Below are 17,772 nucleotides of genomic sequence, written 5' to 3' on the forward strand. Positions count from 1 at the left end.
TTTTAGTTGAGAAATTATGCAGTTACTTTTCTAATTATAAATGGTAAGTATTTTATCAAATAGTGATTTTTTTTTAAATTTAATAAACGCTAAAATTGGTTAAAATCATATAAAAAATAATTACAAAAGATTGTATCTTTTATACAATTATACAGATGTTTTAGAAATTAGATAGAAAAGAGTCCAATTTATATTTATCTACAATTAAAAAAAGTTCCTTTTAAAGTGGATGATTTTATGAGTTTATTTAAAACAATAGTAACCTTTAATTTAAATCAGATTCTGTATTCTAATAAATTTCTGAATATTTAAAAAATTGGAAAAAGTCGTAATACTGTTTTAATAGCATTTTTTTAATAGAATCATTCTTTAAAAGTGTAATTTGTAGACCGTTAATTATTTAAAAAAATATTATATTTTCTCCTAAGGCTATCCCTTAAGTAATTAACAAATTTCCTTTGACACAATTTCAGATTTTATTTTTCGTAACACATTTAATTAATTTTGGAAAAAAATTTCCAAAAACTTTGATGGGTGGCAGAGAAAATTGATGGGTGCAGAAAGAAGCCACCTGAATCGGTTTAAGTAATGTCACATATTGGATATTCATTCTAAACTGAGGTATGTTTCAGTAAAAGGGACCATTTGAAGGAGTTTCTAATATTTAAGAGAGTGTTTAAAATTATTTCTAATAAATTACTTAAGCAGATTCTTTTATTTTAGGATTTAATCAAACACAATATTTGTAATTTATTCAAGGGAGTTTATTAGTTTTGTCAGAGTCTTGTACTAATATGTCTGTTTCAAAGATTGAAGTTTATCACAGTTTTGTTTTTAATAAGGGTATCAGAGAATTAAGAAGAGAGGTGTATTTAAATGATCTTTAACTTTAACCCTTAAACTGTGTATAATTATTGGGTTTACCAAAACATAATTATAAATTTTATAATTTTAAAATGGTTTGACTCTTTAAAACATTTTATTTAAATAAGAAAAAAATGAACTTATTGATCTTTTTATTTGCATAGAATATTTCCATTACCATGAAATATAAAAATCATTTTAGCATTAATCATATTTAATAATTTACAAATATAAACAGGTGATTTTTTCTTTTTCTGATTGACCCCAGTTGGTGTTATTTTCTTTTTCAGCTGACACCAATTACTGACATTTTAGTTCATATGGACTGAAAAATTCAACCATTTTAATAAAGATCTATTATAGTTAATGTGTTATATTATTATCTTATCTCTAGTCATGACAGAAAAAAAGAAGACAGATTCAGACTCTAGTCATGACAGATAAAATAAAAGACAAATTTAAAGTTTAAGAAGACTCATATTGCCAATGCAATAGCAATAGCAACTAAGCAAAGTTAAAGTGATGCAACAAAACACCAAAAGTGATTATTTACTTCATGAAAAAACTCATCTAAAACGACACATTTACTGCAGGAGAACCACAAAGTAGTGAGCATAGTGAATGGGACAATATCTACCATTTATATAATAAAAGAGAATCCAATTTACAAATATCCAAGTTGTACTTATTGCTGTCTGTCAGTCCCTAAATTGAACCCCGAAGTAATAACAACTACTTCCTATACTCCAATTAAGTTAAAAACTTAACAAGCCAAGAACAGGATGAGGAAAACCAGTATGTTACAAAAATTGAAGACTAGTTTAGTTGCGTGGTGGTTAACTTATTCCATTCTCTCTTCTTTTAATGCTCTGTCAATTTGAATGCAAGCATAATATGGTAGAAGCAATCACAATGAATCAGCAACCATCATCGTTATAGCATCTGGTGAATGGTGTTTGGCATTAGGAAGTTGAATATCGGTTCATTGATCTTAAAGGGAAGAGGTGGCATTTGCTTCATTGCCTCTGACATGTCATTCATGCTGCCAAAACAATAAGACAAAAAGCAAATGAAAACAATGAAATTAATGCAGATGAATGCAAAAGAGTGCTAGTTTGTCATGAATATGTTCTTTTCATGCATTTGTTAGCAAGACTCATTAACAAATTCAATAAACATGAAGAGTAAACTACCATTTTAATCCTGAAATTGTGATGTGCTGTCATATTAGTTCCTGAAGTTAGAAAAATATCAAATAACCCTGAAATTGAAATTAGTCGGTCATACCAGTCCTCGCTACTAGTTCTGTTAGGGCATAAAGGTTAGGAAGTTATACAAATTTAAGAACTATAGTGATAGTATATTGTACATGTAAAGGGATCGAATGATACTTATTTGACATTATTCTAATTTAAAGGACTATTATGACAGCGTCTTACAATCTTAATAACTAAAATGATAGTTTACTCAAACATAAATCATCATATAAGGTGGAGAAAACATGAGCACTCAATTTAAACAAGTTGCTAGTTTAATGTAATAATATTTCACAACTATAAACCAAGTTTGTTTTCGACAAATCCAACTCTGCTGAAATTGTAAGAAAAAAATGACTCCAGGAAAAAACTGGAATTTTGGATCATATGCTAATGTTATGGCAGTATAGGATAATAGGAGATTATTCAGAACTTAAACTTTTGAGATAATTCACTTCAAATATACATATAAAAACAAAGCATTTCGCTTCCTTGTTATACCTTCTGATTGAGAATTAAAAGGAGAGTTACTGAATTGTTATGTTTTACTTTAGTATTGATCAAGGACTTACGAGTCATTCACACACCACAATGTAACAAAAAAAAAAGATCACTTGAACAATTATTGCTTCGATTAACAGAATACACTTCTAAACAACAAAGAAACAGTTTCTAACTTACTCATTCAAAATTTTGATGATGTTGTCTCTCGTTTGGCTGAAAAGATTGATGTTATCCTGAAACTGGAAACAAGAGAACAGAAAAGGCTTAGGGTCAGCGTTACAGTGACCAAGAATGGCTTAAGAAAGCAAAGGTATAGATATATGAACCATACATGAGTTTTAGAACAGTCATTTATTCCGTTTTCAACATCTTAAGATACAAATGATGTCAGGTTATCAACTAAATTTGCACATGATACCTAACAACAAAAGCATAGAGGGGAAAAATATTCATAGAGTAACTGAGTAAATAAAAGCATTGATGCATCATCCAGAGGATGAGTGCCTGTGTTAAATAGAACACTTAAACTTCCCCCTTTACTCCATTAATTCACAAAGATCAATAAATCCACAGTGAACCATAAAGTTTATGAATCACAAACTTAAGGGAAATAAGACATTGCAACCTTAATGACAGCACTAATACTTAAAAGCTGACTTTGTATTCTACACATATTTAAAGGATACATAAACAAAAAAATTGAAAAAAAACACAGGTATTTATGCTCACATCTTTAACATTTTTTTAACTTTTCAAAAATGTTGTAATTGATAGATCTCTACAAACATAGTTTTACAAGCCTTGACTGATGACTGGATGAAGAATCTAACATCTGTGTGTTCTCTACCTAATTTAAACAAAATGAAAGTAAAGATAACAAGCTGAGACAAGTTCTCAACTAAAAAATAATGTAGTACCTTTGATAAGTATGTTATTTTCACCTTAATGAAAATAGATATAAAGGGACATTGAGGGAAATTGGGAAAGAGAGAAATAGGAGGAAAAATATATTCATACAAATATAACTAACAAAGTTACTTCAGCAATTGAGATTTATCCTTTTAGATGAAAAGATTATTTTTCCATGCATACTAAATCAATTAAACATGTAAAAAATTCACCTGAAGAGCAGCAAGATTGGTAGAGATATTATTCAAGGCCTGTGCATTTTGCTCTAAGAGCTCCCCTGCAGGGCCTCCAATAACTACAAAAGGAACAGAGCAAAGATCAATACAGACACTTCAACATTCAGAAGGAACAAGCAAAGAAAAAACACGAGATCTCCAAAACAACAAAAAGGGCCCACAAGACATAAAATCATAAATGCTAACATAAAAATATTCACTGCTAGGAAAGAAACGAACCTCTATGAGAGATGCTGTCATCATTATCCATCATCTTCATTGCAGGAGCATATGGGAAAACATTAGATTGAGCAGGAAAGTGAGAAGACCTCACTGCAGGATCTGAAACCTTTTCCTGGGATAAAAAAAAGCAGTTTTCCATAAATGCAATTATATGCGACATATCTGCATTGGTATGCACAAGAGTGAGAACACAAAATACCCATTCAAATAATACATAGATGATATCAAATAAATGTAACCAAAACCTTTCTATCTTTACTTTTCCTTGAAAATTCATCCTTCCTTCTCTTGCAATTTTCTTTTTTCTGTAGAAAAATGCAAGCCAATGTTGTTAGTCAGAGAAAGTAACCAATTTAAAAATCTTTGGTACTTGTTTGGAACTTTATGAAATATATATTTATTGAATATTAGTGGTAGATTATTAGATCTTAATGCTGATTAAATTGTAAATTTAACTACTGCAGGTGCATACAACAACTTTGAGTTATAACAATGCCTCCAAAAGAAAACCAAATAATTGCTTAAAGCAATCAATTACGAACTAGCTCAGCCTCTGAGAAATTGTGTTCATTTTAATGAGAGTATGCAGAAGCTAAGCCTAAAACAATCTCATCTTGTTTTGTTTTTCATCAAGAGAAAGTGCTGCAACTTGCAAAAGCTATGTAACTTTCTAGAACCATTCTAATTGCAGAAACTTCATAAATTAACCTTTCTTACAGAAGGTATGATGATTATCCTTAACCTTCAAAAAATAATAAACATAATGAAAGAAAAATAGTTCTATGTATCATCTCTACAAAAAATTTCAATAAGTACCCTATCTAAGCTGAAATGCAGGTCAAAGCATTCATAGTGACATAAACGACTTGTGACAACAACACGTATATAGCTTACATTCATCCACCTGACCCTCAGTGCTACATCCCGGACTGTCTTGTTATTTAGATTTATTGCTATCTTTGCATAGCGAGTGAGATTAGGTTCAGATGCAAACCTACAAGTAAAAAAACAAATTGTCTTTTCTTCAAACAATGACTAGCTATTGAACTTATTAAACACACTTACTGGTCAAGGAAAAGATGTTAGAAGGCAAACAACATAACACTGAAATCACTGAATAAGCACAGAACACAATTCAAACTGCAATAACCAATCCACAACATTACAAGGTCACAAAAATCCTTTAAAAGAAAAGGTGACACAAAAAAATATAGGTTAAAATACACTTTTATACTCAGTTTCTTGTGTGTTTCATTCTGGTTCCCTTAAAGTGTTTCTGTTGCACCATACTAACTTATAAATTTGGTAACATATGACCTGACAAACTATGAGAAGTGTCACGAGAAATAAGTAAGTGTTTGTTATGTTTGCCATAATTAACATTGTTAATACAAAAAAACTGACATAAGTGTTTGTTATGTTTGCCATAATTAACATTGTTAATACAAAAAAATTGACAAAAGTGTTTGTTATGTTTGCCATAATTAACATTGTTAATACAAAAAACTGAAGCTAAGAATTAATTTGTTCAAGATAAACATAGAGATTGAACTGAAGGATGACAAGTGAATTTAGTAAAGGAAAAAAAAAATACAGAAAAACCATTACACATAGTTTCCTTTGTCTCTCTCGTACTAAAGTTTAACACAGAACAGAGTTGTTCTCGACCAATTCAATCCGGAACTGCTTATCAGAACCTACTCCATATCAAATAAACCATATATATAACCAATTTATCTACCAATAACATCAAAATATTAATAAAGACACACTTTCAATTTCCAAAAACCATATGTATACCCTTTAAGATTGAAAAATAGAAAAGTAAAAACTGAAATAGTAAAGCAACAATCAACTCACAAAAAGGAAAGAAAAGAAGAATTAGTATCATACAGAGAGAGTCCTTCTTCGAGAATGGTTTGTTCTTGAGGGGTCCAATCGAGGGCGATGCCAGAGTTGTGCTTCATGGCGAGCGCGGTGGGCGAAGTGTCGGCTGCCAAATTCCCGTTGAACGACGACGCAACATGGGTTGTCTGTTCTTCTTCGTGATTCCCCAAAGGGTTAGCCATTGAAAATTGATGCCCCTTTTTCCTTTTCTTTCCAAAGATTCCAAGCCTGAATCTTTAAACGCGAATCTTTCCCAATTGGCCAAATTCCACAAAAAAAGTATCCTGATTGACAGTTGGTTCCCGCCAATTACCACATAACATTTGAAAATGAAACAAAAATTCAAAACAGGATTAAAAAAAGAGAGTGAAATTGATAACTATGAACAGGTTACAGTGAAGAAGAACCAGAAAGTATATAGATGATGGCAGAGAGAGATAGAGAAAGGGATTCACTCACTGTCAAAAATCAGAGAGGGATTCTTTTCTGTCTTTACCAAAGCTTTAGCTTTTGATTAACAAAGAATCATCAAAGGATAAACATTTTTTTTCATAAAACATGCTTTATTTTTTCTATAAAACATGAAGAATTTTTGCTTTAATAAAATAGAAAGAAAAAGAATATTATTTTTTAATATTTTTTATAAACAATAAAAATATGTACATGGGATTAAAATAAACTTTTTATCTATTTTGTAATTACTGATGATCATATATTTTTATTTATTTTGTAGATAAATTTTTAAAGTATTTAATAAATAAATAAAACAGTTAAACTAAATTTAATAAAATAATTATTAAAAAAGTAAAAAAAAATGTTTTAAATTAAAAAAAATATTTATTAAAAAATAAAATTAAAAATAAAAATATAGATACCAAAATTCCATAACTTTATATGTAAAGATTAAAAATATATTTTTGTCTCATTAAAAGATAAGCAAATAAATAATACATATAATTTACTCCTATAACTCATAACTATTATTTAAGATGAGCTTTTTCATTTTTTATACTATTGTTTCTTGAATATTATTACATTTTATTTATACTCACCGGCACATAAATATAAATGCTGGAAATATAAATAAATGATAATCTATCCTTTTTTTTTTTCAGTAATCAATTTGCTTGTGAAATGTAAGCCCCTTTTTCAGTGTATAAAGTTTGGGCCTGGCCTTTTCGGAGGCCCAAGGCCCTGCCCTACAGAATGACACCTACCCTACCAGCCACCCTCACTTTCTCATTTGCTTCTGTTTCAGAAAAACAGTTGCTCTCAACTTCTCTAAGAAAACAGAAGGACCTCTGCTAGGGCATACCATTTTCCATTTCCAAGCTAGCGTAACCATCCTGTACTCCTGGTAAGTCGAACTCTAGAGCTCTAGTCTACTCCTTCCCCTTTTTCATTTGCTGTTGAGCACTTCGGAGTAAGTTAGGGCTCGATCTCCTAACCCGTTTTAGTCTGGATCTTCATGTTTCAGCTCCGCCCTAGCTCCAGGAGCTGTGGTGTCCTTAGTTCGAACCTGTTTATTCAGTTGCTCTCCAAAACAGAGGTAAGGGGAGCTAGATTCATCTGTTTTAAGTTGTCCTTGGCTGTTTTTGGTCGCTTTCGTGTTTATATGCATGTATGATGTGTTTTATCGATTGAAATGGAGTTGCATGTGTGTTTGGGGGTAGATCTGGGCGGTTTCCGCCACTGCATGTGAGTTGACAGTGGTGAACTCTGCTATTTTCGCCCGAGCGAGCTTGTCTCGCCTAGGCGAGAGTATCAGAGTACTCACTGCCACGAGAGCTCGCCTAGGCGACCTGTCCGCGTTCTGAGCGACGCCATGTCTCGCTCAGGCGAGGGGGTCTCGCCTGAGCGAGAAATCGTGAAGAACCCCACGTTGCCCATCTCGCCTGAGCGAGAATTCGTGAAGTGGTCATGTCGCGCGTCTCGCCTGGGCGAGAATTCGGGATGAAACCCTGTTGCTTATCTCGCCTGGGCGAGAATCCGCTGCATCAGGAAGAGCAGCGTCTCGCCTGAGCGAGTGTGCGAGTGGGTGTTATGTTTCCTTGGCTGTTAGATGATTTATTGCATGCGTTGTTTTGGTTATTCCTCTTAAATATGATATGAGTGAATATGCTTGGGTGTTTGGGCTTTTATGAATGAAATTGGCATGTTTGGTGTGAGATCGATCATGGAGTTGCGGTTTCGTGAAGTTTTGACATGAGAACTGTATGTATGAGATCAAAGTGGTGGTTGTGGTATGAGAAACATGATTCTGATGATGTGATAGGCGTAATTCCATGAGTTCCATGGGGAGACTTCATGGTGGCGTGTAGTGTATATATTAGGATAAGGATTCAAGTAAGGATCGCATCCCGAAACTCTAAAGGGTCAGTGAGTCTCAAGTAGAGCAAACTGACCCAAGTGGTGAGAGTAGCGGGAGGCCCTAGTCTCTGGCAGGATAATGGCCTTAGACGCTTGAAGGCTAACCTCGTGAGTGGTAGGGTGAAACCCATTGGCAATGGCTCTGCAGAGCAGTAGAGGCCACCACGAGTGCAGGCGTCCGGTGAATCCGATCTTAATATATGTATCCGGATAATTGAGTCATAGTGTCCTGCTTGTTTGCTATAACATGATGTCTTGTGCCTATTGTGTTGCATGTTAAGGAATGTTTAAATACCTGTCTGTTGTATCATGATGAGATCAAATTGCACTAGCTTACCCTTGCATGTTTGTGTTTGTTTGCTGTTATGTTTTCTCTTTTGCGATGATCACCGTTTGGTGGGAGCAGATGAGAGGGAGACTCGAGGTGGATCCGGGAGACGCAGCGGTGCGGCCTAGATTTCATGTATGGAAGTTTTAAGAGTAGTTCCATGGCTATGTGGCCTTTTGTATCAGTTGCCAGTGGCAACTCCTTTTGCAAGACTGTTAAACTTTTAGATTGTGTTTTTCTTATGGCATGGTTGTATGCCTATGCACTCCTGTTAAGTATTTCCGGATAACTGTAATAGTTATCTCCTCTACGTTTTATATTCATCTAAGTGCTTCTCGTTATTATATCTGTGTGATATTTTATTTAGTAGTGTAATCTATTAAAATGGGATGTCACATGAAATGTATAAAGTGGTGATAATTTAGCTCTTCAACCTTTGTGTAATGTGATAAAAAATATAGTGTAGTTATAAATTATGTAAAAGGGATGAATTGTTGTTTAGACTTATAATTTAATACCAAATTAATTGTAAAATATATAATTTAATTCTAAATATTATTATTTTATGACAAATAATTTCATAAAAGCACATGTAACTGTTTAAGCTATTGCAATTTCAAATTCTTCTAGTTAGGTTAATTTTTTGGGTTTTCTGAACTCACACCACTCCTTAGGAATGAATCCGATTCCTTTTCAATCCGTAGCACGACCTCCTCCTCCTCCTTGGTTTCCGATATTACCGTCGGAACCACCGAATTCGACTTCCTTTTGGGAGAACAGAAATGTCAGCGATCGCCTCAGGGAATTGCAACACACTCTCAATCTCGCAAAGGCAATGTATGTTGTTCTTGTTTTACACTGCGAAAATCTCTTTCTGTTATTTTATGATTGTGAGCTATTCTCATTGAAATTTCTTAGCAGGATATCTGATATTGTTGAATTAGTTGGGTGTTATGTTGTGTAGGCAGAAGGAGCTAGAGATGTTGATGGTGATAAAAGATGGTAAAGGGGCTCTTGAAGGTGTGAAACTTGTCACAGATGAACCTTGCCTTTCTGGTTTTCTAAAATGTATAGAAGACGGAGGAGTTAGTGTAGAATCCCATGAATCATTTGCTGTGGAAGCAGCAAATTCTTTGATGTCAAAGCTAAGAGCTCAGCTGGAGCCTTTCCGGTATGTTGCCGATGAGGCAAGTCCATGGGAGGAGAAATCAGCTGTGGCTAGGCTTGCAAATAAAGTAAACAAGTCTAAACGGAATAAACTATGGAGGAAGAAGAAGAGGAAACGTGTTGCGGAGATGATTGCAAAGGTTGTTCTGCTTTTGTTTGATTTGGTTTGGTTTTGTTAGTTTTTGTCCCTTCATTGTAGCATCTGTTTGAGACTGCTTAATTAGTTGCTTCCTTTGTTGAAAAAAATCTAGGAGCGTGAGCAATTTGAACAAATTGACAGGGAAGCCGATGATTGGGTTGCTAGGGAAAAGGCCAAGGAAATTGCTAACAGCAAGGTATTGAAACTTTTTCAAAGTATGTCTACTTTTATTTTGACTGAAATTGGTAATTGTTTATTACTTGAAGCTGAATGAAATAGCATGCTAGTATGATTTTAAATTTTAATTAGGAAGGGTTCTCAACAAGATATATGATTAGAATGGGTTCTTAAGTAAACATGAACTACTAGTTCATTATGGTAAAGTTCTCATACTTCATTATTATTCTTATTAGTATTATCAGATTTATAGCGCACTCCCTGTTACTGTACTGTTTATATGGTTATATACTTCCAGTTTCAGAGCGAGGCTAATTGAAAGGCATTCAGGTTATGAAATTTCTAATAACACATTTCTACATATTTGCTTCAAATCAATGTGGCTATTTGTCTGACTTGTTTCAAACTCTTTGCTGCTATGTTGTCTTTAATGTTCTCTGTGGAAAATTAGGGAAGGGTAATATTGATTCATTGTTTTGTTAGTTGCCTATGGATATATTAGCAGTTACATTAGTTTGTATTACTAGTCTTATCTAGGAAGAATTTCTATTTACAGGTGTTGAAGATGAAAGAAATTGCGAAGTCTAAAGCCAAAGAAGAGAAGAAGAAACTAGAGGCTGAGGTAACTTTCTTTTTTATCAAATGACTGGTAAACCATTGCCAATTTATGGCTGCTGTGAACTCTGAAGAACTTGGTCGAATATTCAATGCAATATAACATATGTTATGACTTTCACTTGCACAGGTTGCACTTATTAACTACCTAAATCATATAATTTCTCCCTTTATTTTTCAGTGCAGTATGTTTCTTAGCTCCTCGCCATTAAATTCATTTTTTTTTCTTATCTTTCTTTTTGTTGTTTTTGTGGCTGCCATGCCAAAGGGTTCATGGCCTTTTTTGTTGGTATGTGTCTCTTAAAAAGCATATGCATCGCTTTTATCTCTTTGTATGTTTATTTGCTGAACAAGAATCATGCCATTTATTTGCATCCCTAATCATTTCCTCTTACTTTCCCATTGCGTGATAATTAATTGATTCTCTTACATTACTTTATATCGCAGCTTGAGCTGCTCTTGGTAGTGGAGAAGCTTCAGGAGTTGCGCTCCATAAGAATACAAAGGTTGAAAAAACAAGGTATATATAATCTGCTTCTAGTTATCTGTGGTATGAACTTATGATTATTACAGTGCACCTTATTATTATAGTCTATCCTTGCTACCATATGTAACATTTTAGCTTGTTATATTAATTTTTTTACCTTCACAGTTCTGAATACTGGTTTATGATTGATTGATTGATCACATTTATAAATTACGTGTGCCATAGTTCAAGATCTGATACTTTAGCATTTTTATTCTGAATAGATAAGTATTCACCTTATAAATGTATCGTGAGAAATATCTAATCAGCACATTTGTTTATTATCAAACTGAAAGTATACATTCGTAATGGTTTTAGTTGTTTTTCTAATTGGAAAATCTGCAATATTCACATTTCTTGTGCATGCAAGAGTTTGTAATATTCACATATTTAACGTATAATTTTCTTATGATTTTTTAAAAATGATCAGGCCATTTTCTCCCAGAGGAGGATGACAAGTTTCTTGAGAGAGTTCAAGCTGCAGTGGAAGAAGAGGAGCGTGAAGCTTTGGCTGCAGTTGAAGCAGATGCTGCTAAAGAAGCAATTGCAACTGCTGAGGAATCCAGGAAAGCTATTCAGAATCAAGGGAAACCATCAAAAGAAGACAATGATGATAGTGAAGTAAAGGAGAACAAAGAGCAAATAGTTTCCAGTGTGACTGAAGACGGATCTGGAGCATTGGATGAGAATAAATCCAGTAAAATAGGACAGATCAGTGGAGGAGCATATGATCCTTTGGCAAATTTACCCATTGAGTTCTACCATTATTATCATGGAAGTAACAATGATATGGGTACACTTATTGAGGTAAACTCGACTAATTTCGTTTTTAAATTCTACATTATCTTGCATAGCAACACTTTTCTTTTTGTTTTCTCAGAATAAATACATAATTAGTCTGCTCGTTTTACCTGACTGATAGCCTAATGATGCTAAGTTTTTTTTTATAATTACCATCTTGTTTAATTCGCTTGCTTGTTCATTATAATTTTTTTATTGTTAATGTTAAGGCTGTCATACAATCTCATGCAGGTTAGAAGAGGATGGGATGCCTACATCAGACCTGGAGGAAGGTAAGAATGATGAAACTTTTGTGGTGATGCTTAATTCTTTGCGTGGGGTGATCATTAAGGGATATTTTACTTATAGATCTCAATGCCCGAAGTAATTTCACATATAAATCTCTCATTGATGAATATTTTACCTCATTTCTTAAGGGCATACCAAAGTTGCTTTTTAGTGAAATATTTTTCTGTTGTATGCTTATCTATGATTATATTTCAACAGAGTTGAGAGAGAGAACGTTGGGTGTTAAGTTCTTAAAATATATTCATGAGAGGTCAAGACTCTGACTAAAGTACCAGACTCACCACCACCTTTTATTACGCTAATGATCTGTACATACTATATTAGTATATCACACAATCTGTTCCTCTGTTCCACTGTTCTTACTTCACATATTAGTGCTGTAGTTACGTTTAAAATTTATTTTCATAATTGCTTTCACTTATTTTGGTTAGTTTCTAGTATGCACGCATCGTAATCAATGAATGTGAAAAATGAAAATCAATATTTTATCTTATTTGACATTTTTTCCTTGCATCCAGCCGCATACCCGGGCACTGGGTTCAGCCTCCTCCACCAGCTAATGAGATATGGGCATCTTACTTGGTGAGGCCTAGATGATTAGTTAACAAATCAACAGTGTTGTACAAAAGATGTTATCCCCTCATATGGTAAGTTTTGAAGGTTTGACCTATGTTCCTGGCCAACCTCACCTATATGCTTTGTGGCAGCATGTTTATATTTTTGTAACTTGCTCATCATGTATTCAGTTCAGACGTTGATAATCATTATTGTTAAACTTACATGAAGATAAAGAGAAAAAATTACTTATACTCACTTTTTGCAAACAAAAATGGCAACTCACCTTGAAAGGAACGCTATAATAGACTCGTCGATTTACAGTTAAATAAGATTTCATTGTTAAAACGTAAATTGCATGCTTTCAGAAACCTTGTTATATATTAGTTACAATCTAACCGTGACGTGAAGTGGAAGTTGAAACACATGGAAAATAGAGCAGAGGTTCAGAGAATAGCGATGGATTGTCAAACCAATATTTTAGTCCTTCTGTTAGTAGGATTATTGACAGAAGTTGAAATCATTAATTATCATAGCGACTCCTTTTTCACTCTTAGATGACTCTAAATTGTCAGGTACAATGTAGAGTAGACTTTTCAACTCCGGTGGAAGTTCAAATATTGATGCTTTTGTTGGAAAAGTACTTCATCAACTGCTGAGTGTTGTGGAAATGAAAGACAGCCGAATGAAGTTGAGATCCACCCTGGAAGAACAGCAATTCAGCATTGAAATAGTAGAACCAGTGACTGAGTAGATAGATTATCTTAACAAGCGATTGTGTTTGATAACCAAATGGCAGAAAAAACCTCAAAAGGTGTTGCTTCGGGTGGCTTGTATATAAATTTTTACTGGCAACTATAATCCTATGAAATGGCACATGCATTTGATATAAAGCGAAAAATTCAAGTGTTTTGAAGGTGAGAATATGCAGCAGTAGGCCCATCTGCACTAATGAGAGAGGACATGGAACTCTGTAGAAAGTGCATCAGAAAAAATCAATCAAATGGCTGTTTATTGGTGCACCCTATCAAATATGTGAATTTTGGATTTTACTTTCCGGAATACTCTAGACTAATTCCGGAAAACATTAGTATTAGAGATTTCTTTTTCCAGAAGTATATGTTATGTCTCCGAAAACACGAATGAATCTGGATACCAAATTCCCACCACCATCCCTATTCGGAATCAAAATTTCTAGAAGCCTATATTGTCATGATGGGTGCAAGAAGAAATTTGATGGAATGTTGGAAGAAATTTGTGGAAGTCAAAATTGACTTTTGAATTATGTAATTTAGAAGGCAAAAGTGACATCTAGAAGTTAGAGAATGTTAAGAAAAAGAAAATTAACTTTTCAGATTGTACAATTAGAATGTTATTTGACTTTTAAATTACATAATTTGGAAATCACTTTTAGTTTTTGAACTATACGATCTGAAAGTTATCTTTTAATTTTGGATTATTCAATTCAAAAGTCACTTTTGACTTTTGTATTATGCGAAAAATCATTTTTTTCTCAAAAAAATTGAGACTACATAATTTGAATTTTTTTTCAATTGAGTTTTGAACTGCTCAATGTGATTTATTTTTTGTATTTAGATTTGTAATTCGGAAGTATATTTTTTAAGAGAAAAATGACTTGTAGATTTTATAATCTACAAGTCATTGATTTTTAAATTGTGCAATTCATAAAGGCAAAATGAATAAAAAAAAAATGGGAGTACATTAGAAAAGTTATGAAGGTGCAGAAAGAAAGTGGCTTTTGATTGTTGTGTTTTTATTTGGGTAGCTACATGCAACACTGGATGGACCGAGGTAAAAAACCAAGACTATTGCTTTCTGCACCTATCAAAAATTTTGCTGCACCTCGTCAAAGGTTTCCGATTTTTTTTTTCCATTGTAGAAGTGGGGTGGTTGTCTTCCAAAAAAAAAACAGATTTATTTTGATGTGTTTGGAAAAATGAAATCCGGAATAATAGGGAATTAGGGCATTAAGAATATTAATGATTTCTCCTCTACCTATATAATGAGTTTTATTTTATGTGATGTGTTTTAATATAAATGTTATAGACTAATATTTTTTAGAGTTAAATATGTTTTTGGTCACTCAAGTTTCAGTGAATTTTGGAATTAGTCCCTCATCAAAACTTTATATCAATTTAGTCCTTCATCTTTCAAAATGCATGAATTTAGTCCTTTTAATCAAATTTTGTTAAGTTTATCTAACGTTTCAAGCACATTTCATGATAGTATTTAAGTTAACATTGAAGCAAAAATGTGTCAAATAGTGTAAATAATTTAAATACTATCATGAAATGCGCTTGAAAATCAGATAAACTTAACAAAATTTGGTTAAAAGGACTAAATTCATGCATTTTGAAAGATGAAGGACTAAATTGGTCAAAAGTTTTGATGAGTGACTAATTCCAAATTTTGCTGAAACTTGAGGACAAAAATATATTTAACCCTATTTTTTATAAAAGACTTTATGAGAAAGAATATCTTATGTTAAGATTGTAACGTGAAATAGTTTAAAATTCATCGTATTTTGCTTTTCGTCTCACATATGGGATTTGTTAAACAATACGTACAAGTTTTCTTCGTGAGATCTAAGACAACGAAATCAAAAGTAAAAAATATTATCAACATATAAGACTATACCATATATAATATCATTTTCTATTAATAAAAAACTAGCAATGAAAACTACCATTTTACATAAACAATTTGAAATCAAATCATATTATTTGATTTTAAACAATTATAAGATTTTTTTTATGTTACATATTAGCCTTTTCACGTTATCGTCCACAGTTAGTAGATAATTAATAAAACCATACAAAACACTTTCTTTTTGTGGTTGAGGACCTAGAAAAAGAAAAAAAAACATATATTGTATAAATAAAATATACAATTAACATATCATCAATAGAGAGGAATATGACCTCTCCGGACTCTTTATAGATATTCTTTTATATATTTATAATATATATATATATATATATATATATATATATATATATATATATATTTGTTTGGTTTTCAGAAATATTTTAATTATTATTTCCATTGTGAAAAAGTATTTACAATTTTTTATTTTAATAAAAAGTGTATTTCATAAATAATTACGAAAACAGTGGAAGGGATTAAATCATGTTTTTTATTATTTTGTATAAACATTATAAAATAAAATGATAATAAGGTGATGATATTTCTATTTTTGTGAAACTGAAAATGTATTTTTCCCTCAATCTAAATTATTGATTATTTTTTTTAATATTTTCAATCTGCAAAATTTTATTTAATATAATAGACTTTTCTAAATATGTTAAACAAAAATAATATAAAAATATATTATATTTTTGTAAGTTGAAACATCTACCTTTGATACAACTACTAATCTATAACGATTAATAATGTGGGTTGATTTTTTTAACTATTTTTTTTATTTTTTAAATATAATTAACTTTCTTTATCTGTTTCATAGTTTTTAAGAAACTATTCACAAAAAGTAGTAATTGTTATGTTTTTATTGTGTAATTATAACATTATAGTAGTTAATAAAAAAAAATCTCATTTTATAACTACTTTTTGTATGTAAACATATTTTATAAATTTCATATAAATTTTAGTACTAATTTTTTATTTATAATAATTATTATAATAGTTATTTTGTATTTATGTTTATTATTTAAAAAAAATAGCACATAACATAGTACGAGCATTTTTTTTATTGCTCGCAAAAGATAGACATATTTACATCTATCCAACTTTTAAAAAAATAATTGATTTACAAATACTTTTTATCCTTTGGAATTTTAGTGATCAAATGAATTACTTATATATATATATATATATATATATATATATATATATATATATATATATATATTATAACAAATTAGTTTAGTAAATTAAAAAAAAAAAAATCTTACAAGTTACTACTGTATAACTTCAACAGATTAACTGTGTTTAACTGTTTTTGATGCATCAAATGGATTAATTTTGAAGAAATTACGTAACTAATCCATTAAAAAAATAAAAACAATCAATAATAGTTATCTTCTCGCTGTAATACTTTGTTGGTTTTAATAGTTGTATTATAGTGTATAAGAGGAAGGAAAATGGTGAATTTGCATAGATGATTTGAGGTTTGGAAATATAGAAAAACAATGTTTCCTTGATTTAGATTCTTTGATAAAGACATACTGGTATTGAATGTTAGGAAAAAGATAATAAAAAAATAAGGAGAACAAAATAAACGACACAAAAAATATGTAACCTGACCAAAGCTCTCCATATTAAGAAAAATGACTATTGATACCAATGGTTAGGTTTACAGAAGAGGTTTCACTTGGGAGAACAAAGACTGAGACATGAACCCAACCATATAAGGAATTGACATCACTTTCAACCAAAAACCTTAAAACCTTAAGACGATGAGTTTATAAGTCTTTATTCTTATATAGTGCTTCACTTTCTCATTTCTAGCCAATGTAGGACTTAGACTCACACTTAAATTTCTAACATTGAAACCTCTCATGAATATACTTCTACACATATAGTTGAGTATTTGGCTTGAGAGTGCAAAGATTATATGCATTGATCAAACACACTCACACAACTATCACCTTGTAAAAACATAAAGATTTCAACTTTCACATTAATGCAAATCTTGATCATAACATAATGTCATTGCTTAATATAAGGATCCATGGTCTATCATTTCACAAAGTTGCATTGTTAAAAATGCAAATGAACTTTTTATATGAAACACACCATAATTTTTAGAGATAATGATACAACATAAAATATTTCTGAAAATCACATAATTCTATGATAATATTAATATGGTTAATAATTTCATTTGAAATATTGTTCGTTTTGAAATTCATATCTACGTGATTGTTTTGTCTTTGTAAAGTGTCTTA

General features: G+C 31.5%; 2 protein-coding genes across 5 annotated transcripts; one reads left to right on the plus strand and one right to left on the minus strand.

Annotated features, from left to right (window-relative positions):
• Positions 1 to 1,473: 1,473 nt before the first annotated feature.
• On the minus strand, positions 1,474 to 6,428 carry LOC114168538. 2 transcript variants are annotated; one of them, XM_028053402.1, is made up of 8 exons: positions 6,338 to 6,428; positions 5,885 to 6,162; positions 4,886 to 4,985; positions 4,237 to 4,296; positions 3,989 to 4,103; positions 3,746 to 3,828; positions 2,802 to 2,863; positions 1,474 to 1,906 (listed from the first exon to the last, which is right to left on the minus strand). In XM_028053402.1, the coding sequence occupies exons 2-8, from the start codon at positions 6,058 to 6,060 to the stop codon at positions 1,798 to 1,800; spliced, it is 705 nt and encodes a 234-aa protein (XP_027909203.1). In that variant the 5' UTR covers positions 6,061 to 6,162; positions 6,338 to 6,428; the 3' UTR covers positions 1,474 to 1,797. The 2 variants fall into 2 exon arrangements, with proteins under 2 accessions (XP_027909203.1, XP_027909202.1); XM_028053401.1 differs by lacking the exon at positions 6,338 to 6,428 and having other exon boundaries at positions 5,885 to 6,331.
• A 675-nt stretch (positions 6,429 to 7,103) lies between these two features.
• On the plus strand, positions 7,104 to 13,956 carry LOC114170001 (U11/U12 small nuclear ribonucleoprotein 59 kDa protein). 3 transcript variants are annotated; one of them, XM_028055454.1, is made up of 11 exons: positions 7,104 to 7,235; positions 7,356 to 7,427; positions 9,251 to 9,413; positions 9,541 to 9,886; positions 9,995 to 10,078; positions 10,616 to 10,681; positions 11,122 to 11,194; positions 11,631 to 12,007; positions 12,233 to 12,273; positions 12,808 to 12,936; positions 13,420 to 13,956. In XM_028055454.1, exons 3-10 carry the CDS (start codon positions 9,253 to 9,255, stop codon positions 12,884 to 12,886), a joined length of 1,227 nt encoding a protein of 408 aa, XP_027911255.1. In that variant the 5' UTR covers positions 7,104 to 7,235; positions 7,356 to 7,427; positions 9,251 to 9,252; the 3' UTR covers positions 12,887 to 12,936; positions 13,420 to 13,956. The 3 variants fall into 3 exon arrangements, with proteins under 3 accessions (XP_027911255.1, XP_027911254.1, XP_027911256.1); XM_028055453.1 differs by lacking the exons at positions 7,104 to 7,235; positions 7,356 to 7,427 and having other exon boundaries at positions 9,181 to 9,413; XM_028055455.1 differs by lacking the exons at positions 7,104 to 7,235; positions 7,356 to 7,427 and having other exon boundaries at positions 9,183 to 9,413; positions 9,541 to 9,883.
• Positions 13,957 to 17,772: the final 3,816 nt, after the last annotated feature.

This window comes from Vigna unguiculata, chromosome 11, assembly GCF_004118075.2.
Source record: "Vigna unguiculata cultivar IT97K-499-35 chromosome 11, ASM411807v1, whole genome shotgun sequence".
NCBI lineage: Eukaryota > Viridiplantae > Streptophyta > Magnoliopsida > Fabales > Fabaceae > Vigna > Vigna unguiculata.